Here is a 20848-nt window from a genome sequence, read left to right on the forward strand (position 1 = left end):
AAGAATAAACTAATATCAAAATCAGATATATTACTATATGATATACACAATAGAGAGAATAAATGGTAGAGAAACCTTCTTCATAGATGTCCCTCCTTTCATGGGAGGGACTTATTATTACATTGACCTCTGTATCTTTGGATTTTCAGGGTAGCATAAAAAATGAACAAATGAAAAAGAGAGAACCGGAGGGGAGCCACATAAACCGGCTTCTACCCTCCTCTTATATAAATTAAGATTATCATATCTGAATAAATGAACCATAATTATAAATATCCAGAACAATAGCCATAAGGCCAATCAATCACCCACCATAACCATGAAAGATGAGACCAAAAGTATTTTTTTTTTTTTTTGTTAGGTAGCAGAAGCACAAGCAATATACAAAAACGATCATCCATGGCCGCCTCGGTTTAAAGAAACCAACAGCTCTTTTTCTTGAACAGATGATCAGCTCAAGCTTCTGCTTTTCCTCTTTTCTTGGACTCAAATCGATCATGGAAATTGTGGGCGTATAATAGGAGTCAGCCCACGGTGAAGAACACACCATTACTCTTCTTCTTAGACATGTCATTGTCTGAAGATGAGACAGACTTGATTGCTTCTTCATCTTCCATTTCCTCATCCCGATATACCTCCTCTGCACGACACTCACTACTGCAGAACGCTTTGTATCCTCTGAAAACAAAAACCAGGACATTGTCATATAACAAGACAGTTTCAAATGTTTGCGAAAGGCTTAACTTGAACCATAGGACTAAAGCTATGCACTTTAGATAACTAACTACAGTAAAGAATCTAACTTTCCATTTCTAAGTGCACACTAGTGCAAAGGAGCAACTCTAAGGTTCATTAGAGTTGAAGAAACAGAAGAAGAATACCTGTACATGTATATCTCTTTCCCCAAACCCAACTTCTTGTTACAGCCGTAGCAGAAGCTCAAGAAGTCATTGAGAGGTAACACATCAATAGGTGTTGTCAAGTCGGGAGGAGCAATTGCAAAAATGCTCTCTTTCTTGTTTCTACAACAACTGTTCTTCAACTCATTGTGCTCTACAGACTCCATAACCTGATCCCCGTAAAAATGGGTGGTTTTGGGGTTAGGACCATGTTGAATTACACAAGTGTAGTCCTCTGAGATCTCAATGTCACTTTCAGTACGCTCATTAAGTGATCCTGGGGCTTCCTTAATCACCTGACAAGCATTATTGTTCACACTGGAGTTCCCAGCACCCAAACAGTAAGCAGCATCTACCGAGCCAGATTTTCGGAGCTCAACAACATCAATCACATCATGTGCAATCTCAAAAACAACATTGGGCAAATCATTCTTGGGTAACAAAGCTTTGGCAAAGGGTTGAGAGAGTAGCTGAGGTTTCTGGGGGTTTCCGGTTCTCATCAAGGACCCAAAGATTATGTTTTTACTATCCGGTGATGGTAAAACAATCCTTGATGAATCAGAGTGATGGTCATCATCAAGAGAATGCAAAATGCTCAAGCCAACTTTACCAGAATCCCAGCTCTTTTGTTTCCCTTTCCAGATTGACCTGGAAGAAGAACCACCAAAGGGATTCCCTAAACCCGAGAACAATCTAAAATCCAAAGGAGAAGTTGGGCTCCAAGCTGAGTCATAATCAGATGGACACTTTCCTTCAAAGACACCAGAGATGAGTTTGTGGCTCTTAATCCCTGACAACACCGGTTTTGTTGAAAAGTAATCGAAAGCAGTGGCCATTTGATAGTTGGAATGCTGAGACATGGTTGATCTGTGACCTCAAAACCTAAAAACAATAGGCAAATGTCAGCTTAAGCAATGATCGAAGGTCCATGGCACTGAACAAAGGAAACGCTGTCTATATTGATCAATCTCACAAGAGTTTAGTAACTCACAATGTAGTAAAAAAAGCAAACTTTGATATTTCAATAAGGAAAGCAACAATCTTTGGAACCCAAATGAGGAAAAATGCAAAAGGGAAAGATCAAAGGAATCGTCAATACAAAGTAAAGGATCATCAAATCATCAGACAGTGGCCAGACTCAGAGATTACTTAAACGTAAAAACCAAGAAAAGCAGAAAAGGAATTACAAAAAAAAAAAAAAAAAAAAAAAAAAAAAAAAAATTCATACAGACTTGTAAAATCGATTAGAAGTTGAAATCTGTGAAATTTTAAAGGATATGAATGATTCAAAGTAGAAGAAATTGAAAGGAACAAACAAAAAAAAGAGACCTGGGTTTTACGGGACTTGTTGATGAAGCTGAAGAAGAAGAAGATTGAAGAAGAAGCAAAAAATTGCAGAGAAATAAGGCAATGGGAAGTCTTCGTCTATATCTGTGCAAGTCTTGTGAGGTACTCTTCTCTCTCTCTCCTCAAAATCAGCGTAACAGTGAGCTTCACAGTCTCTCTCTCTCTCTCTCTCTCTATCGGATTCACGTTTTAAGTTCTCTCTGAAATGTAAGTAGTGTAGGGTCTTTTAGAAAAAACAATTTACCTTTCTTGACATATTTAATTTGCATTAAACATAAAACGAAATTTTGTAATAAAAGATTTTTAAATAGTGGACGATTTTATTTATATAAATTAGCTGGAAAAATGGCTGCAAGTGTGACAGAATAAAAATGATAGCACTTCTCTGACGAAAATTCTTCACTCTTTAGCTGTTTTGGTTAATTGATTTCGTTGGCTTTCAAAAAAAAAAAAGTCTTGTGTATTGTTTACATGAATATTAAGAATGATGAAAAATAAAATATTTAAAACTTTATATCTTTACACTTAATTTGAATTATTCAATTAATTATTTCTATACAAAAATTAATTGTGTTGCTATATTTACCATCGGTTTGACCAAAAGAGAAATATTACAATCATTTCATTAACTAAATATTTCTATAATCGATTGTTATAATTTTCAAAAATTATACTCTTTTAATAATTTTCATACATCACGACAAAAAGTAAATAAATATAAATTTAAAATACATTATAATTTAGTAAAGATCGATAAAAATTAATTTATTTTATAATAATTTATTATCGATCTAAGAAAATGAATCTACGATCAATTTATTAGTCAAACATATTTAAATCCATTGCCATAATTGGTATTTATCTTTAATTTGTATAAACTTCACGACAAAATATCAATCTAGATTAAAAGTACACGTGAAATTTCTATAAAGAGATAAAGTTTTAAAAAAATTATTAACGTTATGCATCAATGGAAAAATATCAAAATTAAACTAAACTTTTTTAGTTTTTTACGCTTTGCAATTAATAATTTAAATTAAATAAAATTGATAATTACCTAGTGGGAAAACATTGTAAATATAACATTTAAATTCTGTATTTTAAAATTTTATTACTTAAGTTTCCTCCTTATATGTATTTATATACAACTATGAGTCTATGAATCTTAATGAAACTGTGAAAATAAGTCTAATTTTTGCTGTATTTTTCTGTAAGTATATCGATCACGTGGTTAAAATTTTCCATAAATGTGTGATTATTTTGTCAATTTATTTTGTAATCATTTTCTTAGTTAAAAATTAAAAATATGTGATATCATGTAGACATTAGAGTGTAAATTTCTAATTATACTTTTCACAACATACATTATTATAAATCCAGTACATGTCAAGTTTTTGCATACTACTTTATAAAAAAATTGCAGAGTAACTTCTCAATTTTTATATAAAAATAAAAAACTTGATTACCTTTTAAAATTAGTATATTTTCTTTTTGTGAAAAATAACATTCTCCTTTTGTACGCACCCTATGCGTCACCTTTCCTTTTTTTGTTGAAGGGCCCTTATATGCATCACTTTCATCTGTTCATAAATAAATTATATAATAATAAATATTATTAATCATTCAAATTCCATAAACTCAGGTAAAGAAAGATGTGACATATAAACTATATTTAGAGAAAAAAAATAAAAGTGAAATAGGGATGAGAGATAAAATGAAAAGAAACCTAATTTATTTATTTTTTTGGAAAAAAGAAGAGAAGAAACTTAATTGGTAAATAGGTTTTCTTGAGTTAATTCATTATCAAATGCTTAGTTCTTGAGTATTTTTTTTCTTTTTCTTTTGAGTAAATTGTGTGTCTTAATAACACTGAATAGTGGTTAATAATTATGTAACACGTATAATGTACTCTCTCTCTCTATATATATCTATCTTCGAAAGTCCCAGTTATATGTCGACATTATATAATTATTAAGGTGTGTCAGAATGTACAAAGAAATTACAGTTCGGTTTAAATACCAATATATATATATATATATATAAATACAATAAAGAATCCCTTACAGAGCAATTATATATATTTGTGTCCTTGTTACTCCTGTGGTCTCTCTACTTTTGCTTTTACATTATGTCATACCTTATAAATTATATTTGCTATCTTTCTTTTACTTCCTGAGACTGTCACTATTTATATATTTAAAATTACCCTATGTAATAAATATTTACTTGTACAAATACTACTTTTTATATATATACAAATAGCTACAAATAATTACTTGTACAAATACAATTTTTTTTTTAATAAACAAATACAGCTACAAATACTATTCTAGTGGCAACTTCTCATGTCAAAGTCACGCAATGCGTAATTTCGTAGTATCTCAAGTATACGAAACATAAGGTCTGTAGATTATGTGGTAAAAAGTAAAGAAAGCATTTTGTAGGATGAAGAACTAATAGTTTATAGTGGGGTCTAGAATCCAATCCAGTAATATCGAAACAAGGTGCAGTTCGGACTTGGGATCAAAAAAAATCTGTTGTTTCAAAGAAAAACAAAACTGGGACATGGCCTTTTTGATCCATATATATGATCTACCCTACGTACCAAAAACATTGTATTGTTGCTTTCATCTGGTTTACTAACCGCAACAAAAAAAGGAAAATATGATATGCGAAACATATAACTTAATAACATTTCATTTAGGTTAGACCAATCATTACAGGCGAAAACTGATACAAATAATTTTATTCTTGTAACATCAAATGTAATATATAATATTACATTTAGAAAGTAGTGTAGGAAAAGAAAAGAAGAAGAAAAGGAGAAAAAACCTGAAACACGTTGACTAGTGACGGGGGTCTGGTCTGCAAAGGAAACGGGGTCACATTAAGCGGATGGGTTTAGCTTTTTTTCTCTCACTCTCTCTGCTAATCAATAAGACCAAACCCCTTTTTAGTCAATCCCCCGCGTCTGTCTGCGTGGAACTCTCTTTATACGACATGTGGACACAAGTCACCACCTTGACCTTTTACCTACCACCACTGTTACCATAGTTAAACCGTGAACTCACATCTTTTAGCCATCATTTATTTACTTTTTTTTTTTTTTTTTTTCCTTTTACTTACTTATATTTGTCGTTTTCTGCTGACTCAGATGTCTCCTTCTCTTTACACATTGCGTGAAGACACGTGTTTCTCCGCACGTGCGAGGGACTTTACTCTTTTATACGTTGCGTTTTGTGTTTTGTTGTTTTTATTTAATTTCTTTTTATACGCCTTCCCCAAAAATTCCTTTTGCTGTATTTTATTACAAACACTAAATTATAGATAGGGTTACGAGAGTTTTTTAAAACTATAGACTAGCATATTTTCGTGTGAAGGTGAGTCTGATCATTCCTAACTATTTTTATTAGTATAAACTTTTCTCATTTTTGGATTGATTGTAATTAAGGATGATTATTATTATTATTAGCAATTATGTACGTTCTTTTCAGGTTGCTAGAAAAATATTCGACAAGGAGAACGTCGTGGAGAATTTAGGTTCATGTGATGTGTTGTCGGTCATTAACCCTTTTCACCACAAACAAAAATATACATTAACCCTTCTCGTTTCCTTTCATATCACTTTTATCTTTTCTTTCATATCACTTTTTTCATTCCATTATATCAACAATATACATATATTTACTAATAGTTTGCTTAAAAGAGGCTGACAGTGTAATTCTATTTGCACCTTAAAAACTCTTTTAACAGTTTATTTTATTCTAAACAACAATGTGATTGAAGTCAACGAATTAATTATTCGATCCCTTCGAATATAATAAGCTAAAAATATAGCTTACAAAAATATAAGAACATGTCAATGATAAACTATTGAGATTAGCATAGCACTTTCTTTACAACACAGTATTATTATCTCTATTTCTGAGTCAAGAAAAAGACATACGCCGTACGTAATAAACTAATAATAATACTACTACAGTACTTAAATATTGCAAAAAGGAAAGAAAAGAAAAACGAATTTTGTTTTAATACTTTTTCAGATAGCCCCACTAAGGGAGCTAGTAAGGCCCACATTCAAGTGGGATAGAAGGAGTCGAAACTCTTTTTTTCAGAGCTCAAAACTCAAATGGTCATTTAACAACTTGTTTGTTTGCGTCCAAAAAAATAAGAAAAGAACTTGTGTAAAACCCCTACTAGTCACAGAGAAAATGGATTCTACAAGTCACACAATAACTCTCTTGAACCTTTTCTGATCAACAAAAAAGACTTTAGTAGCGTTTCATGGAAGAAAGTGACCTTCAAAAGAATATTTATTTACAAAAGGGTCATCCGATTGAGACCAGAAGCCGCATCAGTAAGTTCTTCCTAAACCTAAACACACAAAAAAAAAGCAAGAAAGAAAGAGCGCAATTGGACACTACGAATCTGCAAATTTTGATTTGAATAACATCAAGAAATATGTATATCTATATAAAGAAACCAGATGTTTACCGAGTACAAGTTGGTGTCTTCGATGCCATGAAATTTGTTAGTACGATTCCACAAAATTTTTAGTGACCGTCTTTAGAGGCCAAAAGAGTGCTTGTGTTCTTCCTCCTAATCTACAGTTGGTGATATTTCTGTCTGAAACAAAATAAAGGTAAGTGATAATTTGATTTTTGTTTTTTACCTGATAGACATGTTCCTTGAGGGGGACAAGAGTTTATACTTACACGAGAAAGACTCAAATTCTGAAACTAAGCAAGTTTAGGCTTGAAGTTAATCCGCAGCGCCTTAATCTCCTCCAATTGCCGCTACAAGGGTTAAAAGATTCATTTAGTCTGGAGTTGAAGATACACATTGATATTTGTTAATGAATATACCAAAAAGAAAAAGAAAAAATGTCCCGATCTGATTTCACATTAGTTTCTTCAATAAGTTGAAGATATAAATAACCTAAACTTGTTTATGGTGGGACTGGGACAGCGTATATATAAGTTCAGCCGTTACGGTGCTGTGACCAATGAATAACCTTTTAAAGGATTTTGGTTTCTTTTCCTCGTGGAAGAAAATACACTTTTTTCAAACAGAGACTCAAATTTTCAGTCAAAATAGAGGCAGTAATTGTCTATAAAATCCAATACCTTAGATACACTTTCAGACGCCTGCTCATGTCTAGCTTGGTGCAAGCACCATTCCATGGCCATGTCAAATTCAAGGTTGTTCGGCTGAGAACAGTGTGATGTAGCCACGGCATCTCTCTGGAAAAACATATAAAAACCAACGAGCAAGAACATTGGGAAAAGAACTATGCATTTTTACTAGTGTGTTTCTGTGCAAGGGAAAGGGAGATGAAAACAACACCATCTCTCGTCGCGTTTGAGTTTTGTGTAGTTTAATATGGCCGGAGAATGCTGGCGGCTTCCCTAGTGGAGTAATCTTTGCAAAAGAAGCAACAAGGGACCTGTTGAGGAAATAAGGCACATAACAGATATTTGAGATGAAAGTATGCCAATAAATGGCACAAGACAGATTTCCGCAATAAATCATAGGAAGCTTAAAGAAAACTCGTAATATGTTATGCAAGGTTTACCTCCCATTTGATAGCAACAAGCATCCCTCATCTAGTTTTCTAATCACCCTTTCTGCTTCTTCTCTTGTTTTAAAAATGACCAAAGCTTCACCTGTATATCAAACAATATGAGATGCCATAGTAAAGCTCCTCATTCCATTTCTAGTATGTGAGAACCATAGATTAAAAGCCTTGTAAGTCAAATGGTAGCTTACCAATATGAGGAATTGTGACCGATGTACGCTCTATCATCCTTGCTTCGCATTGCTCGTTCAAAGCAGAATAGACTATATCCTGAAATACAGTTCATAAATTGCTTAGACAACAGCATACACAGAGGGAAAAAGGGAGGTTTCCATGAAATACATCAGAAAACAACTGAATTACATAAGGTTACAACATACATATAAAGAGATTCCTAAATATACCTCCACTTCATCAGATGTATAAGTGGGATCCAAGTTTCGAAGAAGTACCACAGTCCCTTTTTTTTCTGCTTCCCTCATACTTTCTTCCCAAGGCTAGGCATGGTTTAGACAAATAAAGAGTCAGTCCAGAGGTGAACCCAATAGGTAATTTCTGAAACGGCGTACAGAATCTGATGAACATCCAGACAAGCTAGAAGAGTCTGAAATGGTCAGCCAAAAATAACAGGTGCGGACAAATAATAAACAATTTGAGTCATTAGCATATGAACAAGTCATTAGCAATTCACTATAAAAGGAATAACAGGTCACCCTACTAAAATCACACAGAACAAGCATGGTCAAAGACAAAAATGGAGGCAACCAAAAACAACCACTTACAGAACTGGCGTGAAACAAGAAGGGAAAAATACTTACAAGATTCCGAAACCATTTAATCTTTCCCTGAGATCAATAAGAAGGAAGCAAAAATCACGTTAGACGAACCTCAATGTTAACAAGAACCGTGGTAACATAGAATGTTGAGAAAAATGACAGAACAGAACTACAACTCTACAACATACATAGTGAAGGACAGTAAAACAAAACTGCTACTTTCAGAATTGAGTTCTTGTAAAACCACATCCTTTTACAAGACGCTCTCACTGAAATCTCATGAAACAGCCAGTTCCAAACCAAAGTAAACTAAATCGTATCGCAAGAATTACATAGTAAGAAATAAACTTACAGCCTCCGGCCTTCGGCTCACTTCAGTTACTTGATAATTTCTTTCATTATCATCTGCCAACATCTTGTCCTCAGCACGTCCAAAGCTGGATTTCTTGGATAAACCTTTTTCAGTTACAGTCTTTGTATATTTTTCTTCAGATACTGACACTCCCAGATCTCGCTTCTTAACAAAGCTGGGCTTCTGGGGAGGGACTTCAGCTATAGTCACTTTGTCTCGAGGTCTCTTAAAAGATGCTGTATCCTTTTTACCATCAGAAGTGATATGCTGCAAAATGGTTGTATTCCGTCCATCTGGAACTGTAACTGAACCATCTAATTTCTGTTTCTTCAGAGGCCTATGATCCAATCCATTCGACTCTTTACCATATCTTTCTTCAGCGGGCATAGATTTCTGTTTAGTCAACTGTTTTCTAACATCATTTACTTGAGCTTTCTTGGAAGTGGAATATATTATCCTGGAGCCAGAAGCTTCACAAGAGTTACTATATCTTGCTTTTGCAGGCATAGATTTTTGTTTAGTCAACTGTTTTTTAACTTCACTTTCTTGAGCTTTACCATCACAATGATTTCCCCTAGAGCCAGAATCCTTGCTAGACCTTTCTTCTGCAAGCGTAGATCTTTGTGTAGCCAGTTGATTACCTTTTTCTTTCTCTTGTTTGCAACCATTACTGCTTTCTTTACAGTCAGAAGATTCAAATAAGTTGTCTTCAATTTTCCTATCTGAACCACTAGCTAAAGGACCATTTGGTTTCAAACTATCTGAATTCCCATATACTTCAATTTTCTGCACAGCAGTTGCTTCTTTCTCACAACACGCTCTGTTAAAGATAAATTTCACTGCAAAAATTAAGAGTGAAAATAATATATGATGTAAATAAAGTATCAAGATAGCTATTGATAACATAGTAGATTGTCGAAGCTAGCAACTTAGATGAAACAAACTGTACCATCAACTCCAGCAATTTTATCATCTATCGTATCCACAACTTTGCAACTTCCGACATCAAATGCTCGACGAAACACGAAGTCGGCTGAATTGATTTCTTCATCCGAGGGTTGTGGGTTTCTTTTGTCCTTTGAAATGCATAGAACAGAGCATTTTCCACCGATTGCTTCCTAGTAGAAAAATGTTATATCAGTATTCAAGCAGGTGTAATTTACTAAGTAATCTCTTGCACCAGCTATGCGCACAATGACACAAAGTTAAAACGAACAAATCAACCAAAAAGTGAAGCAAAGGTAAATCTATCGAGATACAAGGACCTATTACATTCACCAACGAAACACATTTGTAACAATGATAGAAACTAACTGAGTAACTGATACACGTATTGCAGCTGGGGAATCTCAGATGAGAGAGCGGCTACATATACTACAGTAGCTTTTTGCTTTGGGGTGAAATCTATGCCAGGGTTACAAAAGACGCCAACTAAAGTTACTTGGAGCACATGTGTTGGTGAACAGATAACAAATTATGCTACTCCTAAAAACACAATATTCAACAAAACAAAAGCGGAAAGACACTAAAATTTGTATGCATATCAATAAAATAAAAACGCCAAACCATGCTCAACAAGTAATATGGAGAATAAAAATTCAACACAGTATGCAAAAGAATCATCAGTTACCAATTGGTTGATATTAGCAAGGCCGAGACCTTCCCCCGATCCCAAAAACAGTTCATTGGCAAGTGCATCTGGGACTTCTTCAAGATATGGCAAAATCTCCGACGGTTTAAAAAACCAGAGAAGCTTGACTTTCCTTGGGATATGCTTATTAGCGTGTTCCCAAATTTTAATGATCATGCCAATGAAGGGTTCAGTAGATTCTGGTTCACTGGCATTGCCAACTAAGACACAGTCATAAAGATGGTATTCATCGCCGTCATAGGTGAATGATTCATAGAACTGGACATCTTTCTTTTTCCCACCAACACTTTTTTTTTTACCCCACTTAAACTGTAAGCCTTCAGATCCGATTGATTCTTCCATTCTCTAAAACGCAGATTTCTACCTGTGACAAGCAACAGAATAGTACAAACAAATCAGAAATGCACGACTGATGCAAGGAAATGATTAGAAGACTGAACATGTATTCGCACACGTTAGAGTTCCAAACAGATGCAGTTTCTAGTAGAGTAAAATAGTTGCATCGATAAATTGAAAGATAACCAAGACCGACTCTCTTTACAAGGATAACCGAGAGTACCCTTGAACAAGGTGCAAAACTCTTCACGGGCATATTCAATACTATCACCAAGAGACACATAAAAGGAAAACACCATCATAAGATCGATCAAATCAATCAGTCTAATGATTCTCTCCTAAACACAATCAGATCTCAATAAATTATCCACCATATATTCCGATAAATTAACCCCAAAATCACTCCAGATTCCTTATCAAATCCCGTAGTAAAGAAGGCAACAAATTCATCTGTCAACTAAAATCATTAGCATTGTGCATAAAACCAAAAACCACCCAATACATGTGTCATAGCCAAAGCATAAGGAACTTATAAGTCCTCAGTACTGGTACTAATGTTTTTAGTAATAACAATACTCCCCAAAAGGAACAGGAACGCATGCAAGTCAAGAAAGGAAAATCAAAAGCAACAAGTAGGTTGATACACGAATGCTAATGATCTCGTCAGTGACTATGCTACTTTTTGTTTTCGATTCCAAGAAAGAAAAAGTAGCATAGTCAGTTCAAGTCAACAAAAAAGGTGATTACAAAAAAAATCAAACAAAACCACGCAATTGCAACCAAAAAAAAAAAAAAAGAGAGTGAAAGATTTATTCAATGCAATGTAGGCTGGGATAGGTTTCAGTGTTGATGAAAGAAGAGCGATTAACTGGGAAACAAAGAAGATGAAAGTCCATTTAACATTTGTTACCTTCACTGACGAGATCAGTTTACAGCTTCCGAAGCCACCGCGAACCAAAAAGAAAGAAGAAATTTCAGGAAACTGAAGCTTGAAATCAGAAGCAACGCGAGTTCGATTAGGTCAAGATGAACAGAGATTGACGAAGCCCAGATTATCGCAGAGGGAGAGAAAGAAAAAACCCTAATTCCTCGTTTCAGAAGTTACTCTCAGTCTGCCACTGTATCTCTCTCTCTCTCGCTCAAGTTCATCGTAAACAAATTCAAAATCTCAATTCAATTTCGGTGGGAGATTGTTGCAGTTTCTCCTGGAACAATGGTAATTAGTTCATCAAAGCGTTTCCTTCCTCTCCCATTTCCCTTTTCTCTGGGATTTTCTCAAATTTTTTCTTCCTTTTTTAAAATGAGTTGTAAATTGTAATTGCTGTTAAAAAGAAAATACACATTCTAGGCTTCTAATAAGTTTTTTTTTTTAAATACCATTTCAATTGAGTAATCACAATACCATTTCCGAATAATATGATTTTCCAATTTTGAGTAAAATACTAAATCTGAAAGATACGTCCTGATCACACTAACTGTCCTATTATGTATACAATATACAACATACTTTTTTGGTTTTTAAAGAAAACAATATCATCAAAATATATATAAAGCATGTCTCTTAACATCTTTAAATCATAAATTAGTTTAGAATCACCATCCCTAATTCCCTGGTTATGATATAAATGTTAGATTCACTATTGTTTTGATACGATTTACAATTCAAAATCATGGAGTAGAGATTGTCTCTTGTTGTTATAGTGCGACTTCATGAATGAAAAGATAGTGTCTTCAAAAAAAAGAAAAGATTGGTGTCTTTAACATATAGCCACGGACAAGCTTCATGATATTTAAATCAGCAAAGTTCATGCATTTGCCGACAAAAAAAATATTTTTATAAGAATTTTAATACCTTTTATATTGTTTCATCTGTTTTCATTTTGTTCATTGATTGTTTCATCTTTTTCATTTTGTTCATTGATTGTTTCATTAGCAACACAACTTTTTCATATGAACCAAATGAAACAGCTCTAGTAACCACCTCAAGTGTTTCAAAAAGACTAACTACCATTCCCAAGAGTCCTCCACTTTCAAGTCAAAACTTTTTTTTGTTCTTATAAATCACAATTCTCCTCTGCATGCAGCTGAACGAGTTACTTATGAGATTGTTGCATTCATAAATCATAATGCATGATCACCATTCACCAATGCATATTATTCACATTTTCCTATTTTCTAATTGTTGAATGTGGCTTAGTTGTTCGAAACAAATACCCATCATCAACTTTTGTCCAAGAACGTCGATGTCAAGAAGTAAAAGATATGCTTTTCAGTTGTCAGATAAAGATACAGAATAATAGTATTTTTGTCTTCATTAGGGCATTATCAAAAGAGGTTTGAATTTTCCAAAACGGTGTCGTTTTCGTATCCTTTTTCACAGACTTTAAACATTTTAAAAAATGCGGTGAGCGTGGATCGAACACGCGACCTTCAGATCTTCAGTCTGACGCTCTCCCAACTGAGCTATCCCCGCAAGATGTTTAATTATTAAATACTTACTTATCTAAACACTATTTAGAGATAATTTTGTTGATTTCGTAAAGATTGATAGAGCCATAGAGGCCGATGAATTGTAATACGAATACAAGAACAAAATCTCACCCTTGAATTAATAAAAACAGTGGCCAAGTAAATTTTGTTCTTGTTGTTGTACACTAACTGTTATATAGTTTCCTTCCTACAAAAGATAAACTGGAGAAGTGTGGTTGGGTTCTTAGTGTTTGAGCCAGTAGTTTCTTAGCTGTGCCATATGCAACAATATCTCGTCCCGACCTTGATTCGTCACACTGCTGGTCATAATCCATGGTGGTGTTGTCTCAAAGAACCCTTGGATCAAGTCTTGGAACTCCTTTATGTTCTCCTCCGGTTTCTTCCCTCCGTTTTTCTTCTTCTTCCTCTTGTCGCATTTCGTGAATATCAAAGTCATTGGAACCTGAGATATAGACAATAGAATAATTCATTTGTGGGAGACATGGCATAATTAGTAAAATTCTTTATCACGATGCCCAATCAACGGTCTAAGTCGGGTGTTAAGGTTTAGGTCCTTTTATACCTGGTTTTGACCAAGCCAGCTTGCGTACTCGAGATCAATTTGCTTTACGGGAATGCTGGCATCAACTAGTAAAAACACAGAGACCAGCGTTGATCTGTTTAGGAAATAGTCTTTGGTGAATTTGTTCCAGTCTTGTTTGAGTTCATGCGGTGCTGATGCATACCTGGATATATAAAATGTATCAACTTACATTTTCTATACTGAAAGTCTCCAAAAATTCGTAAGGACAGAAACTGTAATTGTATCCGACCAAAAAAAAAAGAAATAGGAGAGGCAGAGACTAGCCAGAGCAGTCTTAAGGAGGTTTGGTATGAAAAACAAAATGATATCCCTTAAACTTACCCGTAGCCAGGCAAATCCACCAAGTACCACTTGTCGTTGATCCGGAAATGATTAATGCATTGCGTCTTTCCTACATGTAGAATACATTACCAGAAATTACAACCAACCTACACGTAGCATAAGTACAAGCACTACATGGATGCCTCAATTTCGACTTATACGATTGCACCTATCAACCTTTCTAAGCAGTTCACTGTGGAAGGAGTACCTGTGAATGAGATGTTCTAGAAAATTTCCAGATTATAGAACACCCAATAGTCTCAATGACGAACCAGCTAAGAATTTTAGTCCAGGTTTTTCGGTTACCATCTACATTTTTTTGTTTCTTTTACTCAATGTGCATAAGTGAACCAGAGTTTACGGTTCTTCCCCTGAGCCCATTTCATCTACTCTAGGACAATAATTTTATAGCATTAGCAAATCTAATAGATTTACAATCTCCTAATGAACACTAACAACTGACTTGATCACTGTGTCTCCAAGATTTGATTCCTTAGACCACAGAATTCAATTCAGTTTCACATGACATTTTAACCGGAAAATCCCAGTTGCCCTCTTGATATATCTACTTAACCAGTGCCTTAGCTAGCAAACATGGAAGAACCATAAATCTAATGACACTAAAACAAATGTATGAATCCCATACCAGCTAATTGATGATTACGAAAGAGCAAAACTCAGCTTACCAGGTTTCTTAGAAGTCAAGGCAAGGCGTTTCCTCCTCACCAACGAATTGAGAAGCGACGATTTCCCAACATTGGATCTCCCGACAAGCGCAAACTCTGGCAGCCCATCGGCCGGACAATCCTCCGTCTTGACACTACTCTTCACGTAGTCAGCCTGAACCACCTGTGCGTCCCTCGCGTACTTGCTCAGCACTATGTTCGAGCCTTTCAGTATCCTCGCCGTTAGACTCGCCGGGTCATAGCCGGAGACATCAGTCTCAGGCGGAATAAAAAGCTTGTCGAGCGAAATCTCGACAGGAGCATCATCTAGATCGGATGAATCCGAGACAGGCAGCGGTAGGGGTTCAACAGTGGCGAGATTCGATTTAGACGCGAGTGAGAAAAGGGTCCGAGCTACTGTAACCGGCGGCTTAGGGTTTAGGAAATTGAAATGCGAAGAAGAGAGCGAGAATGAGGGTTTCGCGAGGATTGAGAGATGAAGTCTTGGAAGCTGCGCTAAAATCATATCTGATTCTTCACTGTGTTATATCAGTATAGTGTCGTACGTACTGTTTAGTTTCTCCTTAGCTTCTGTGAGCAGCCATGGATGTAGGATTGAGCTTACGGATGCTGGTAGAGTGAGAAAATCCGGAGGAGGCGAAGGTTTTGGAAAATATCCGTGGCAAAACGCATCGTTTTTAGTGATGATATATTGCTGAACGAGAACTTTCCTTATTTTACAATTCGCCCGCTCTACTTCAACGATTGTATCAATTCGCCACTATCTTCTTTGTTACATTACATAGTTTGTAATGTTAAATCTGAAATTAGTTTGCAGGGAATAAAATTTTAATCTACAACTCACTGATGAGCATACTTTACATGAGTATATCTCTTTTTGTGAGCATAATTTAAAAGGGGGTAAATTAAAAAGAAACAAAAAGTAGGAGGAGTACATAGCAAAACTGGGTCGTTGGCATCTTCTCCCACCTCTCTCCAAGCACGGACGAGACTCGACCAGTGAACCAAAATCTCTTTCAATTTTAGCAGCGCGTGCTTCTGATCTCGGTGGAATTCACTCCGATCGGCGATATCGCGTGGCTTATGCTCCAGTGGATCTCACGGCTTAAAAAGTAATCGTATCTGAATTGCAATCCTATTAGCCATGGCTCCTCCGGCCGCTTCGCAGCGTTATCCATCACCGTCCCAACCTTCAGGGTAACTCATGCTCTAGACCTCTGCTTCCCTATAGATCAGTACCCAGAAATTGCACTTGTTCCCCTACATTCTTAACATAAAAAAGCAGCGATCATTTTTATGTTTCGATCATCTCTGTTCATGCGTGGTCGGTCAGCTCCTTAGTTCTCAAATTATTTGATCTATATTGTTCCTATGCTAAATCCAGAAATTCAGAAGCTCCCATGTTATGGATCTAGATTTAGGATGTCTCATGAGGTGTTTTGCCAGTCTGAGCTAAGTGATGTAAAAAATAGCTATATTGTGGGAATCGGAAGAGGCCTTTAGTTTGAATTCTCTCCCCGTAAATTACAATTACTATGTGCGGTAATCTGATCTCTCCTTGGTCAAATTAAGGGAGAACTGAAACTTGAAGTTGTTATGTAACAGGAAAAGCGAAGTGTCGGATCTCAAAACCCAGCTTCGCCAGCTAGCTGGAAGTAGAGCTCCAGGAGTTGATGATTCCAAACGTGACCTCTACAAGAAAGTAATATCGTACATGACTATTGGCATTGACGTATCATCTGTATTTGGAGAAATGGTTATGTGCTCAGCAACATCAGACATTGTCCTGAAGAAGATGTGTTATCTTTATGTTGGGAACTATGCTAAGGGAAATCCTGATCTTTCTCTTTTGACGATCAATTTTCTCCAAAGGGATTGCAAAGATGAGGATCCTATGATCCGCGGGCTTGCTCTCAGGAGCTTGTGTTCCTTACGAGTACCAAACCTTGTCGAGTATCTGGTTGGTCCCTTGGGGAGCGGACTAAAGGACAATAACAGCTATGTGAGAACAATCGCTGTTACTGGAGTACTAAAGCTTTATCACATCTCAGACTCAACATGCATTGATGCCGATTTTCCTGCAACGCTGAAAAGTTTGATGCTTCATGATTCAGATGCTCAGGTTAATTTTCTTTTGTATGTATAATATTTTGTTGAATACACTTGCACATAGACTCTCCTTAGCATATCACTTTTTTTTGTGTGATTAGTACCTTTTTGATATAAAATATAATGTCAGGTAGTTGCCAATTGCCTGTCTGCACTTCAAGAAATTTGGAGTTTAGAAGCAAGCCACTCTGAAGAAGCATGTCGGGAGAAGGAATCCTTGCTTAGCAAGCCAGTTATATACTATTTCTTGAATCGGTATGTCCCTAAGCTCCTCCTTCAACTGTCCATCAGTATGTGTTATTGTTGTAGTGGTATCTAAGATGGGAGAAGCAAATTTTATAGTTGTGGTGTTTTCTTGCAGGATCAAAGAATTCAGTGAATGGGCACAGTGTCTTATACTTGAGTTGGCAGTAAAATATGTGCCATCAGATAGTAATGATATTTTTGACATTATGAATCTGTTGGAAGACAGACTTCAGCATGCCAATGGAGCTGTTGTCTTGGCAACAGTCAAAGTGTTTTTACAGCTAACGCTCTCCATGACTGACATTCATCAACAGGTTCAAAGTCCATCTCTTTTATCCTTATCCTTAATCATGGATAATTATTCCTGATGAAATTAGTTATGCGCGGAATTTCATGATAATGAATTAGTTTCTATATTTTCCAAATAATGAAGCCATTATATTACTTTTGGTATCATTGTCTGAAAGCTTGAAAATCAGATCTAAACAAACATAGCCATCCCTGATTTGTTATTGTTTAAGATGATCACTGTCTAACTAATGCCAAATGATGGTGTATAGGTATATGAGCGTATTAAATCCCCACTTCTAACTCTCGTCAGTTCTGGAAGTCCAGAGCAATCATATGCAATCTTGAGCCACCTTCATCTTTTGGTTGTTCGTGCGCCATTCATCTTTGCCGCAGACTATAAGCATTTCTACTGTCAGTACAATGAACCGTCATATGTCAAAAAGTTGAAGCTTGAGATGTTGACTGCTGTTGCAAACGAGAGCAACACTTATGAAATTGGTAATGGTTTCAAACTATGTCAATATGGAATCTGGGAGGGAGAAACCCTTTCTTTTCTGGCTGGTTGATTTAAATAATTCGTACTTTTGTCCTATTCAGTGACGGAGTTGTGTGAGTATGCTGCAAACGTTGATATTGCAATTGCGAGGGAGTCAATTCGGGCAGTTGGGAAGATTGCTTTGCAACAGTATGATGTAAATGCGATTGTTGATAGACTTCTTCAATTTCTGGAGATGGAAAAGGACTATGTGACCGCTGAAACTTTGGTAAATTATCATATGAACTATTCACAGAGATCATTAGCCATCACATTGATACTATATTGCATTTTCATAACGAATATCCACTTGTCTGGTTGTTCCTCTAGGTTCTTGTGAAGGACCTTCTAAGGAAGTATCCACAATGGAGCCATGATTGTATTTCTGTTGTTGGGGGTATCAGTAGCAAAAATATTCAGGAACCGAAAGCCAAGGCGGCTCTTATATGGATGTTGGGTGAATATGCTCAGGACATGAGTGATGCCCCCTATGTTTTGGAGAATTTGATAGAAAACTGGGAGGAAGAGCATTCGGCTGAGGTATTTAGGCTTTACTTTTCTGTTTTTTCCTTTCTACTGAAATTGTGGTTCCATATATGTGTGAGAATGAGGACTTGCTCATTCGTCTATGTTCCCTATTTGTGCCATTGAGCAGGTTCGGTTGCATCTCTTAACTGCAGCAATGAAATGCTTTTTTAAGAGGGCCCCTGAAACTCAGAAAGCCTTAGGAACAGCTCTAGCTGCAGGAATTGCTGATTTTCACCAGGTATTGTCCAATCTTCTTTTCCAAATTTCTCTTGTTTTGAAACCATGGGCCTATTAGATCACTCATTCAGCACTGCTGTTGGTGTAGGATGTTCATGACCGAGCCTTGTTCTACTATAGGGTTCTGCAATATGATGTACACGTGGCAGAACGTGTTGTTAGTCCTCCAAAACAGGCGGTTTCAGTCTTTGCTGACACTCAAAGCAGTGAAATCAAGGACCGTATATTCGACGAGTTTAACAGCCTTTCTGTAATCTACCAGAAGGTATGTTTCCTGACATTTTTGCCGAAACCAATGTCGTATTATGCATTTATTAGCCTATTTTATGGGTGTTCTTTATATGTTTTCATAGTAAACTCGAATTTTTTTGCAGCCATCTTACATGTTTACGGATAAGGAACATCGAGGACCCTTTGAGTTTTCAGACGAACTTGGAAATATTCCCATCACACCAGAAGCCTCCAGCGACATTGTTCCAGCTCAGCAATATGAGGCAAATGACAAGGACCTGCTTCTTAGTATTGACGAGAAGGACGACAATAAAGGTCTTTCCAATAATAATGGTTCCGCTTACACAGCTCCTTCATTAGAAAGCTCCTCAAATATAACCTCACAAATGCAAGAGCTCGCAATCTCCGGCCCTGCCATATCCGCAGTTACTCCACAAACAAGCTTTGGTTTTGATGATCTCCTTGGTTTGGGTTTATCAACAGCTCCTGCTCCAACACCATCACCGCCTCTCTTGAAACTTAACCCAAGAGCTGCTCTCGATCCAGGTGCCTTTCAGCAGAAATGGCGCCAATTGCCATTATCATTAACACAGGTTTTTCTTCACTCATAATTTTCACCTTGCTATGTTAGTTTTCCGCTCCTAAGTACATTCTAGCCGTACAGAATGACGATACTTTAACTGGCTTTTCATCCTCTTTTGTCAAGATGTCTAACTTAGCAGGAGTATCTTTTACCACATATTGCCTGCATTTTTCACGCATTAGATGCATTTGGGATCATAATTTGTTTTCCTGTCTCTAAATTCATGAAAGATTTTCGTTAGTTCTCAGGGATTTTGACTAGTAAGATTGTAACTTTATTAACTTCATGTGCAGGAGTGTTCTGTGAATCCCCAGGGAATCGCAGCCTTAACAGTTCCACAATCACTTATCAGACACATGCAGAGTCATTCCATTCACTGTATCGCATCAGGCGGTCAATCCCCAAACTTCAAGTTCTTCTTTTTTGCTCAAAAGGAATCAGAACCATCGAACTATCTCGCTGAGTGTATCATAAACACTTCATCCGCTAAAGCTCAGATAAAAGTGAAAGCAGACGAGCAGAGTACGTCTCAGGCATTCGCAACCATATTTGAAACAGCCTTATCGAAATTTGGTATGCCTTGAGAGAGGGTTTTTGATAAAATTAATCTCTATGTATTAGTAGAATTCTCTGGATGGATCTCTTCACTTGTTGTAAAATGTGATAAATACGTTATGAGTTTTGTAGTCTCTGACCTTTGATTTCATGGGTTCTTCGTGTTATAAAATACTTTTCTGAGGTTCTACGGAGGTACTTTTTATCCTTAGTGTGAATTGTCCATGTTTTATTAGCATCACATCTTCATTTCAAAGTGATATCGTGGAAATGTAATATCAGATCATCATCATAAGGGTAACTGATTCTGACACGATGGAACGACTTCAAGATAATGCAAGATCAATCTACGAGGATGTGCAATTTCTCAACGTCACCAACATTAAAATTTTGAATCACTTAGGAAGTGAATGAAATAAAAAAAAATTAAGGCTTGGAACGTTAGATTCGTATAAAATGTGAGCTAGTTTGAAAAGAAAAGAATTTTATAAGGCGACGGATGAAAAAAAAGTCA

At 36.1% G+C, this 20848-nt stretch overlaps 4 protein-coding genes and 1 non-coding gene across 7 annotated transcripts; 1 reads left to right on the forward strand and 4 right to left on the reverse strand.

Moving 5' to 3' along the window:
- Window positions 1–63: 63 nt before the first annotated feature.
- LOC17881461 lies at window positions 64–2437 on the reverse strand. 2 transcript variants are annotated; one of them, XM_006288047.2, is made up of 3 exons: window positions 2229–2437; window positions 882–1781; window positions 64–678 (listed from the first exon to the last, which is right to left on the reverse strand). In XM_006288047.2, exons 2-3 carry the CDS (start codon window positions 1757–1759, stop codon window positions 525–527), a joined length of 1032 nt encoding a protein of 343 aa, XP_006288109.1. In that variant the 5' UTR covers window positions 1760–1781; window positions 2229–2437; the 3' UTR covers window positions 64–524. The 2 variants fall into 2 exon arrangements, with proteins under 2 accessions (XP_006288109.1, XP_023637097.1); XM_023781329.1 differs by lacking the exon at window positions 2229–2437 and adding an exon at window positions 1891–2207.
- A 3891-nt stretch (window positions 2438–6328) lies between these two features.
- On the reverse strand, window positions 6329–12235 carry LOC17884627 (protein ANTI-SILENCING 1). 2 transcript variants are annotated; one of them, XM_023781384.1, is made up of 13 exons: window positions 11850–12235; window positions 10583–10967; window positions 9902–10070; window positions 8953–9791; window positions 8643–8669; window positions 8229–8321; window positions 8016–8094; window positions 7822–7912; window positions 7593–7692; window positions 7373–7489; window positions 6962–7042; window positions 6741–6868; window positions 6329–6620 (listed from the first exon to the last, which is right to left on the reverse strand). In XM_023781384.1, the coding sequence occupies exons 2-11, from the start codon at window positions 10943–10945 to the stop codon at window positions 6986–6988; spliced, it is 1935 nt and encodes a 644-aa protein (XP_023637152.1). In that variant the 5' UTR covers window positions 10946–10967; window positions 11850–12235; the 3' UTR covers window positions 6329–6620; window positions 6741–6868; window positions 6962–6985. The 2 variants fall into 2 exon arrangements, with proteins under 2 accessions (XP_023637152.1, XP_023637151.1); XM_023781383.1 differs by having other exon boundaries at window positions 6741–6872.
- Window positions 12236–13339: 1104 nt separating this feature from the next.
- Window positions 13340–13412, reverse strand: TRNAF-GAA. The gene has a single exon. It is a non-coding gene; the product is annotated as a tRNA-Phe (tRNA).
- Window positions 13413–13524: 112 nt separating this feature from the next.
- On the reverse strand, window positions 13525–15693 carry LOC17882226 (GTP-binding protein At2g22870). The gene is made up of 4 exons (XM_006288175.2): window positions 15020–15693; window positions 14334–14403; window positions 13992–14154; window positions 13525–13871 (listed from the first exon to the last, which is right to left on the reverse strand). The coding sequence occupies exons 1-4, from the start codon at window positions 15522–15524 to the stop codon at window positions 13653–13655; spliced, it is 957 nt and encodes a 318-aa protein (XP_006288237.1). The 5' UTR covers window positions 15525–15693; the 3' UTR covers window positions 13525–13652.
- Window positions 15694–15966: 273 nt separating this feature from the next.
- On the forward strand, window positions 15967–20545 carry LOC17883801 (beta-adaptin-like protein A). The gene is made up of 11 exons (XM_006287005.2): window positions 15967–16216; window positions 16625–17141; window positions 17259–17383; window positions 17490–17688; window positions 17935–18163; window positions 18263–18429; window positions 18531–18740; window positions 18856–18966; window positions 19054–19230; window positions 19340–19789; window positions 20073–20545. The coding sequence occupies exons 1-11, from the start codon at window positions 16164–16166 to the stop codon at window positions 20361–20363; spliced, it is 2529 nt and encodes an 842-aa protein (XP_006287067.1). The 5' UTR covers window positions 15967–16163; the 3' UTR covers window positions 20364–20545.
- The last annotated feature ends 303 nt before the right edge of the window (window positions 20546–20848 follow it).

The sequence above is a fragment of the Capsella rubella genome, unplaced genomic scaffold, assembly GCF_000375325.1.
Source record: "Capsella rubella cultivar Monte Gargano unplaced genomic scaffold, Caprub1_0 scaffold_6, whole genome shotgun sequence".
Taxonomy (NCBI): Eukaryota; Viridiplantae; Streptophyta; class Magnoliopsida; order Brassicales; family Brassicaceae; genus Capsella; species Capsella rubella.